Raw genomic sequence first — 9,918 nt, forward strand, 5'->3', positions numbered from 1 at the left:
TTTTTTTTTTTTTTAACGTTTCCCCAAAAAAGAATTTACAGTAGTCCTCCCCTATTTTCTGTCTCAGGCCCGATATTAATTAAGCCTGGAAAGGAGCCTTAAAAAATCACAATAATCTCCTTTTGGCAAAGAGAGAACGGAGATCTGGAGAGTAAGGACTTGCCCAAGGTCACTGGCTTAGTTAGAAGTAGATTAGATACTGGAACTCAGGTCTCCACTCCAGGTGAGTAGGCATTCTTAACATTTTCTAACCTGTGCACCTGAAAACTAAATTCCTTAGGTGTAAAACGCCTTTTTAAAAATTGTTGTTCATGTTTGAGGCTGGAGAGTTTTTCTAAGTGCCCGGGTTTTGGTTTTCTTTAAACTAGGAGTCAGAAAGCCACAAACTGTAAAAATATACATTTCAGCTATCCAAACTATAAAAATAAACATTTTCCCTGTGCTTGATAGAGCTCGCACAGGCTGCACAAGTTTCTAACAACAAAACTCTAAAGGTACTAAATAGTAATGGTATTGTATTTTTCTGAAATGTTGCCAAGCGGAAGGGAAACGGCCCCTTTCCCACCCCCAAATTGCTGCTAGGCAGGGGGATTTCAACATGAGGTTTCTTTCTCCCTCTGTGCTCTCTGTACTGTGCTTGGTTTTCATAAACAACCCTGACCATTTTGGCTTCATGAGTGATTAATGATGCATCTTCTCGTTGAATTTGAGATTGTTCACTAGCCCTCTCTACATTAGCAAAAAAAAAAAGTAGCAGCCTTAATGGCATCTTTTTGTTTTGTTTCCTTATTATATTTGAGCTATGAACGCAGCATCCTTGGTTCTTGGGGTTGTGTAGGAGTTGGCAGGCTCTAAGATATAAATAGAAGCTGATTTCAGAGGCCCCTGTTGACTAGGCTTTATGTGAGAGCCTCCATCCAGCTCAGCCTGTCACATTGCAGCCTTGTGACAGGCTGAAGCTGCCGCCCATGTGATCTAAGCTTCTGAGAAATATTAAGGCAGGCTTTGCACATGTGATGGCGTTTAAAGGCTGGCTTTCTAGGGGGGAAAAGTCTACAAGATGGGAAGCAACGTGGAAGACTAATGTCCTGGTGTCTTTTGTGTCTCAGTTGTAGGCTATTTATATATAGTGAATTGAACGTAGTTGTTTTCTGAAGAAGGAAAGGTGGAATTCTTTGCAAATTGAAGTGGGTAAAATTACTGAGAACCCTTCCCCCCCCCCCTTTTTTTTTGATTTACAAGAAAAGATTTTTAAAGAATTGGATTAGCCAAGGTTGATGCTTAAATTTAAGGTAGGTGCTTAAATTTAGGCCTGTTTGCTATTCTAAAGCCCTGTCAGATGTCACTGGAAGTTAGTATAGAAACTGAGTTAGCATAATTCTTAAGCTGGCTTCAAGGAATGAACTTTTTGCGTAGGGCAGATTGATTCAAACATATTACGTGGGGGGTGTGAAATAAGGACATTTTTTTATTTGAAGCATTTTTGCACATGTTAAAATTTTTTTAGGCCCAGCTGAAAATGTTTATTAATAAACTTAAGTGTTGTTGAAATGTTTACACTACCCTGCTCCGAAATGAGTCAGCTAAATTCCACTTACTATTTAAAGAGACCATGTCAACTAAATTAGTAGTATTGTTTGAAGTAAGTTGTGGTGCTCGGACACCATACAAGCTTGGTTGGCCTGAAATATTTTCAAGCCTCGGATATTTCTTTTTGCTAACAAAGGAAAGATTGCTGTCATTTATTTACCTGTGGGGGAGATGCTGGCAAGATTCTGGCCAGGTCGAATTTGGTTAGTCCTCTTCCTCCCCTCCCCCTTTCTGTAATTTTGGTGAAAAGTATTAAATACTTGTTAAAACATTGTTTTTAGTAATTCAATAAAGAGTGTATTCTAGTGTGTGATAGTTGGAAAAAGCCATATGAAATTCTAGACCAGCTCTAGCATGAAGTACTTTCCTGCACTTAATTTGAAATGTTCATAACTTAACAAACAAGTATCTTAACTTCCAATATCAGTATTAAGACACATCTGAGGGACCGTAGCCACAAGTTATAGCACACAGTCTCTTTAATAAAATGTTCTCAAATATGCTTTTTGTACATACATACATATTTTAAGGTGACATGGAAACTTTCCAGTTTAAATTTTTCTTGATGTGTATTTTCCCTTAACTCAGAAAAATTTACTAAATTTAGTATAACGTTATTATATCTGTTCTAATTTTAACAAGGCTTCTGGAAAAGCAAGGTAGGCTTGCTGTATGAAGTTCTTTCTGGTAACTTAGCATTAAATATTAATCATTACTGAAGCTTGTGTGTTCATATTGCTTTACTTTGCCATATTGAAATTGAGCTTTCAAAGGTTTCATTTTCTGATGTAAGGAAGGGAGGGAAGCACTTGTGAAAAGTTTTAATAGAGCCTTTGGCTGGAAAAATCTATAGCTGATACTTTGTGCACTTGCAGGTTACTAGGCACTAACAGTAAATGTATTCAAACCCAGATTTCACAACTAAAATGCAGAACTCAAAAGGAATTTCATGAGCAGTGACCCCTAAATTCTTAGAGCTTCACTTGTTAGTGCCAAGGTAGCAGGAAAGACTAGGTGATCTGTCAGCTCTCTTCAGTGTTCTGTAAGGGTATTAAAACATTTTTTAAAGTACAGTTGTTCTGCCCCATAGCCGAATTGTTGAATAACTAGTGAGGCCAAGTATCTTATACGATATTATAAGCTACATGGAGTATACCGTCAGCCTAAAGAACCACTAGTACATATCAGGAGTTGGTAATTAATTGTGATTATTGTAGATTTTTTCCCATTGGCAAGTTCCATTTTATGTTTTTAGCCAGAGGAGTAAAAATTTCGTTCGATATGATCTGCTTGTAGTGCAGCAAATCAGTAATTGACTTTAAGATGACAATTGTCCAAACTGATTTAAATGTAAACCTGATATCTGGCAGAGTGACCTTTTCAGAAACTGAAACAAAGATCATAGTGATAGGTGAAGTAATACATTTTAATATTTAATGATAGAAATTTTTTTGTCCTAAAGTAATGCCCTTTGTTTTTTAAAGACTACAAAATATTCATAGTTTTCTTGGCCTATTCTTTTTAATGATTAACATAATTTGGGCCTTTGTTAGAAACAGACTTGGTGTTTAGAAATAACAAAGGTATGCTGGTGGTTATGCTCATTTAATTTTATTTGGTAACATGCTAATTTCTAAAATTTTGTTTTTGTTTTGTTTATAGCAGAAAAATATGGCTCAGGAGACTAACCAGACCCCAGGGCCTATGCTGTGTAGTACAGGATGTGGCTTTTATGGGAATCCTAGGACAAATGGAATGTGTTCCGTTTGCTACAAAGAACATCTTCAGAGGCAGCAGAATAGTGGCAGAATGAGCCCAATGGGTAAGTTTCCAAGGAAAAACCAATTTGAAGAACTGGTGGACAGAAAATATAGAACCAAGAATTGGGGCCTAAGACTCTGAGAATCCATGCTGAGAGCCCAAGGAGAGAAGACCTGAGGAAAGCTTGAAATTAAAGCAGCGGCCGCATCCTCGGCACGACGGGGATGAATGACCATCTATCTACAAGCATCTTCTAGCTTTATTTTTCCTTTTTGAGGTTTTGTTTCATACTTATGTTCACTGGATATGACTTTTTCATACATGTTTTTGTTTGGATTCTCACGTAATTGTAGGATTCTGCAGTACAGTGAAAGTGCTTAAATCACTAACCTAATTAAATGCAAGTATTTGTTACTTATTAAGAGTCTTGCTACTTGAGTGTTTGTAGTCTTGCTATTTCTTACGAATCCTTTTTTTAAATAGGAACAGCTAGTGGTTCCAGCAGTCCTACCTCAGATTCTGCATCTGTACAGAGAGCAGACACTAGTCTCAACAACTGTGAAGGTGCTGCTGGCAGCACATCTGAAAAATCCAGGTAAGATTGACCACCTCGGGGGTTTTCTGATAACACAACGAGGAAATGCATCTGCTATCCATACCATTCTGATTATGAATGTTCGTGTGTAATGAGGATGTCGATGTATCAGATGCCCTTGGCTTTGCTTGTGTTGCACAATCTGGGATTCCAGGATCCTTTAATATGTGGTCTTACAGGTCATTGGAGAAAGACATGTTTCTCTCAAAGATGCTGTACTCCATGGTACTCTCAAAGATGCTGTATTGAGAATGCTGTGCTTTTATTTTCTTGTAATTGAGGTTTAGTGATTGTCGAGTATGGCTCTGCAGACTACATCGTAATGCTACGTGAGGCATTTTGGCAAAGCTGCCCCTTTTGCCCTTAAATTACAGGCACAGCTAAAAGTTCCCAGTTCGCTACAATAGGACATCGTAACCTTTACACATATGCAGCCTTGAATTGATGAGCCATTTTTCAGATTGCTGTCTTTATTTTCAAGCATGTGTGCTGGGCATCCAATATTATTTTAAATTTTCAGATTATTTAGCTCCATTTGATCATGTTGGAAATAATACATACTTTAAAGTTGAACTGACAACTTACTTTCTCGCAAAGAAGTACCCTTAACATCTTTAAAAATGTTTGCTTGAACTCAAATAGAAATGTGCCTGTGGCTGCCTTGCCTGTAACTCAGCAAATGACAGAAATGAGCATTTCGAGAGAGGACAAAATAACTACCCCGAAAACAGAGGTGTCAGAGCCAGGTATGCTTTTTGTTTAATACTAGTTCCGTCTGGATTTGGTAGTACACGAAAGAGTTGGTGGGAGATGATTTCCTTCCCATCGAAGGATTAAATTAGAGAGTTGTGAAGTACAGGCCACACAAGAACCACCGTCTCTGAAGTCCCTGGGGTGTGAAAGAGTCATTCTTCACTCTTCTTTCTTCTCCTTGAACCCACACCACAAATTTACAGTCTGGGGACTGGAAATATTAAGCATTTAATGAACTTAAAGGTTTTTACCATTACATTTTAATGATCTTTAAATCACTAAAGAAAGTATTATTCATAAAAAATTAGATTAAATTTTAAAGCCATGAAGAAAACTTCATAATAATTAAAAGCAATATTCAGTCTTGGTATTAACAGTATTGTAGAACATACTGAACACTAAAAGAAATTTTCAAGTTGAAAAGACTAGGAGTTGAAAAAATGGGAGTTGAAAACTCAGTGTAGAAAGGCATTTTTTTCATTGAGTCTCTTTGAGTCTCTCTGCTTCTGTAGAGCGCAGTCAGAAGGGCCATTATGTTGTCAGAGATGGACTTGTTTGAACTGCCTGTGCTGGGCCCTAAAACAGGTGTCTGTGGGGCACATAATTCATTTAATCAGTTCATTACTTCCTGATAACTGTTGACTGAACACAATATAAAACTTTTTGTGAGGAAATAATATCTCTGGGTATGTAATCTGCTTTGGAGGCTTGCTTTTGCTAACATCACATAGCAAAGCTTATGTGAACTATAGCGATCTTAATAAAGTAAAAATTCTGAAGTTAAGTGAATCCATATCTGGCATTTTCCAATGCGTTCAGTCTTTCTGAAAAAGCCGACCAAATTGGGTGTTTGTGGGGTTATATACACAAAATTAAATTGGACCCATACTCTTGCTTTAGCTCTGTAGCTGGTCTCTGTGTTTATTATTTCTTAATACATTCTGTAGTTTGTTCCTCTTTGCCTTTACTGAATCATTTCCCCCTTCTGAACTCCCATTTATCCCTGTATGTCCCAGGAACTATTCAGTTTTCTGATGTAGCCGAGGAAATGGCCGAGTTCTGTCTTTAGGGAGAATTGTAGAGTGAGCTGTCATGAAACCTGTCAGCTTGCTCTAGAGTTTGAACTTGGGCTTATAGCATTGGTACTGGCCTATTTCAGCAGTAACCTTAGCGTTGCGTACAATAATATGCTATTCTTGGGGTTTGGGTTAATATTAAAATTCAGTGCTTCTGAACTATAAAATAGTTGAAAATTGTAAAAGCAGAACTAATTTGGTATTTTTGTTTTAAGTAACTAGTGGTAATGTGGGCTTTATTTAATATGGTGAACTGCAGTGTCATCTTCGTGTTGACAAATTTTATTGATGTCATGTGAACTAAGACTTTAAAGTCCTTTTAGGTGGAGAAACAGGAACTTTTTAGAAGTAGATCATTATCTCTCATTGTCTCAATTCTGTGCCCATTTTAGATAAGTATAGTAAAGCAAATAAAAGCCATGCTTTAAAAACTCCCGATTTGCCTGTGGAATCCTTAATATTCAGAACTTCACATGTACTTATATTGTCCTAAAGACTGCTGATCTTTCAAAAGTTTAAAAACGATTCAGATTTTCTGCATGTGAACATGTAAACTGTTTGTTAAAATGGCAAAATGATTATTGTGAAATCTTAGTTAATTAGGGCATAATGATTTGGGTTGTACTCACAGAAATTTGCTAGATTTATCTATTTAGTCTTTTGTCTATCAATATAAAGCCAAAATGAATTTTTTAGCAGTTGGCGAATTTATGCCCTGAGTAATAATAAATGTAAACTGCCCTAATTAAGAAGTTTGCGTTTAGGCAATTACAATTTGAAAAAACTGGGCCTGTGACCAGCATCTCCCAGGTCTTTAAAATTTAGCATTTTATTCCCTGGTACTGGCGGTTAAGAGTCAGTTAAAAGGAGTTTGAGCAGAGTAATCATTTTTGCAAAACAGAGGAGCCGTGTATATGTTGATTGGCAAGAAATTGTCAGTTTTGAAAGAAGTTCTGATACTAAAGTAGAAGGTTCTATTTAAAGCACATGTTTTTAAGAACGGCTTCATACATATTTTCACTAAGAATCTTACCTGTTTCTCTTAAATGTTCTCTTTGTGACTTAAATCCTTGTCAGCCAGTGAGTCCTTGACAGTTCTCTCATTTTCACCCTTGTTTTCCAGTTGTCACTCAGCCCAGTCCATCAGTTTCTCAGCCTAGTACTTCTCAAGGTGAAGAGAAAGCTCCTGAGTTGCCCAAACCAAAGAAGAACAGATGTTTTATGTGCAGAAAGAAAGTTGGCCTTACAGGTATTGCCGAACGTAGAAGACTGTACATTCTATTGCCAGGCTTCAGCAGGGCGCTCTCTTAAGGGACTAGTCAGTCTTAACACCTACAACAAAATGCCCAACTCTCAGGAACAGAAAGTTTCCGGAATGGACTGGCAGCGGGGAGGGCAGGAGAGCGGGGAGAAGTTGAGTTTGATTTCTACTTGTGTCTCTGATCCTCTGAAACCTTTTATCAGCTTCAGGCCTTCAGAATTACTTTGCTTTACTGAATTGATAAAAATTCATCTCCTTTGGGTCTTTTCTTTGTTCTCCTGGGGAAAAAATAGTTGACCCCAACAGCGAACGCCATCCTAGTGCCAGGCACAACATGTTAGTGTGGTTTTCTAACTGTTCCCTTTAAATCTCAGAACCCTGTGGTTCTTTTCCCCAGTTTTCACTTGAGAAAACATTTGTTTACATGTAGGAGGAGGATTTGCATCCAGGTCAGCCCAGCTCTAGAGCCTCCAAGCTCTACCCTGTGATGCCTACAGGAGTTTAGGGAAGGAGGGCTATTTGAATTTCTCACTGTGTCAAAAGAGATTGAAAGCCATTTCACAAATAAGAGTGGCAGACTCCATTTCATGTGGTTCTTTTTCTGTACTGACTGAGGCTTTTTTTTTCCTTTTAATTACTGCAAATTCCCAAGTGACTCTGCTTCCTCTTACATGTACAGGGTTTGACTGCCGATGTGGAAATTTGTTTTGTGGACTTCACCGTTACTCTGACAAGCACAACTGTCCATATGATTACAAAGCAGAAGCTGCAGCAAAAATCAGAAAAGAGAATCCAGTTGTTGTGGCTGAAAAAATCCAGAGAATATAAATTACTACTTGTGAAGAGACTGAAACTTTGTTTTTATTTTAATATATCGTAGGAAAACATTAAAGAGCAGATGCATGGCCATTTTCCTTTGATGTTCTCCAGAGTTTTACTTTACACTTGTCTGTCTTATAATTGAAATTTTAGGATGTTTGGGTGTTTGTTACAGGCAGAAATGGATAGATACAGCCCTACAAAATGTATATGCCCTCCCCTGACTAAAACTGGATGAGACTCTGCACAGACGATAGGGACAACATTCCGTTCCCACGTGCCAAACCTAATACATGAACTATCTGCATGTTTGCAGCATATCTGCCTTTTGGGAATGTAATCAAGGTATAATCTTTGGCTAGTGTTATGTGCCTGTATTTTTTTAAAAAATGGTACACCAGAAAAGGACTGGCAGTCTACTTCTTCCATAGTCAAACTTCACCCTGTTAATTTCCACAACATGTTCTTTGGAAGCAGGAGGAAAGCTCTAAAGAGGAGCAGACCTTTCCGTGAAACCAGTATTTGGTGCCATATATAAGCCTGGCTAACTGGTCTTCTAAAAGCTGTCCAGTAAGACACTCTGGGAAAGGTAAACATCGCACCTGGTTACGGGGAGTAAAGTCGTCAAGCCACCAGGGGCTCGAGCTCTCGTTGAAGCTCACTGTGCTGGCCTGCACCCGAAGATGTCTGCATTATCTCGTTGCTCAAAACGCTGTGTAGCACAGAACTGCACTAGGATTCATTTGTTACGAGGAGAAATTAAAACTACATTTGGTTTTTACATGCAGCAGCTCTATTGAGTAACATGCATCTGAATTTTAAGTTGCAAAGGTATCCGAACAGTTCATTTTTCATGTGCATCTTTTGTTGAATGTTTTGGTTCAAGAAAGAATGTTTAAAGCTTTTTTAAAGACTTCCGTTCTTACTGTAACTGTACCTTCTGCATGGAAAATCATAAGCAACATGGCTGCAGTAGACTTCTTAGTGGTATCCAGCACCACTCGCGGAGGGCTGCGTGATCATATTAATTGTACTTGGGTGTAGGACTCTAGTGTTCTTGGGTGTATTGCATGGGCTGCATTATCTACAGCATTGTACAATAACAACTAGAAGAGGCAGTATACTTCACTGATGCTTGTCTGGTAATATCACTTCTGTGTTATAATGGAAGGTTTTTGTGATGTATGAAACTTGTGTTTTTTATATATAAATGAGTATAGTTAGATTAGTATTGTGGTAATGCCTGTTTTCATCTGTAAATAGTTAAGTATGTACACGAGGCACTACTTCTGATTTACTGCAGTGTTCAGTCCTAGTTTTTACTTTAATTAAAGCATTCAGTTTTGCTTTCGATTTTATGTACCTTAGTTCTGAGTTAGATCTGCAGATGTGTACAGATAGTTCATATTTATGTATTGCACATAATCATGCTATTCAGCATTGATGCTATATTGTATTATGTAAATAATAAAAGCCATGTACAGAGGGAAACTTCACTTGTTCATTGGGTTCTTAAGCCACAGTTAGAAATCATAAAGGGAATAGTTAGAAAATGTTCCATGTTCAACTTGGTAGTTGCACACGTAGACCTTGCATGGCTATCTTGTAATTTTTTAATTGCCACCCCTGCCCGTGATGTGAGAGCCTGGAGATGAACTTGGGGACATCAGGTAGGGTGCACAGTGGGCAGCTTGTTTTTGAAGAATGGATAGGCACCTTTTAGGATCATAACAATCTTAGGACTTGAGAAAGGAATGGAGTTTTAACAACTGTGATCTAGCTCCCTTGCCCATTTTCTTGCCTCATATAAGGGGACACTTCAGGCTTGACAGTTCGTGTACAAAAACAGGCGTAGTTTTGTTTGGTTCTAATGCGCCCATGAAGCTAAACACAGAACCATGACTTCTCAGTAATGGAGTCCCAAAATGGGAATCCCTTCAGAAGTCTGTCACAGATCTTTGGGTGCTGCTGCCCTTGCTTCGCAGGGGAGAAATCAGGAGATCATCCGGATTACAATGATGCTTACGAATCACAGTTGAGGTGGAAATTACAGTACTGAGGCC

The 9,918-nt window shown here is 38.2% G+C and overlaps 1 protein-coding gene across 2 annotated transcripts; it reads left to right on the top strand.

Moving 5' to 3' along the window:
* The first annotated feature begins 21 nt into the window (after positions 1–21).
* ZFAND5 (zinc finger AN1-type containing 5) lies at positions 22–9,346 on the top strand. Of its 2 annotated transcripts, XM_029919938.1 has the most exons (6): positions 22–223; positions 3,253–3,412; positions 3,835–3,946; positions 4,589–4,692; positions 6,899–7,024; positions 7,716–9,346. In XM_029919938.1, the coding sequence occupies exons 2-6, from the start codon at positions 3,262–3,264 to the stop codon at positions 7,862–7,864; spliced, it is 642 nt and encodes a 213-aa protein (XP_029775798.1). In that variant the 5' UTR covers positions 22–223; positions 3,253–3,261; the 3' UTR covers positions 7,865–9,346. The 2 variants fall into 2 exon arrangements, with proteins under 2 accessions (XP_029775798.1, XP_029775797.1); XM_029919937.1 differs by having other exon boundaries at positions 22–3,412.
* The last annotated feature ends 572 nt before the right edge of the window (positions 9,347–9,918 follow it).

The sequence above is a fragment of the Suricata suricatta genome, chromosome 13 (assembly GCF_006229205.1).
Source record: "Suricata suricatta isolate VVHF042 chromosome 13, meerkat_22Aug2017_6uvM2_HiC, whole genome shotgun sequence".
NCBI lineage: Eukaryota > Metazoa > Chordata > Mammalia > Carnivora > Herpestidae > Suricata > Suricata suricatta.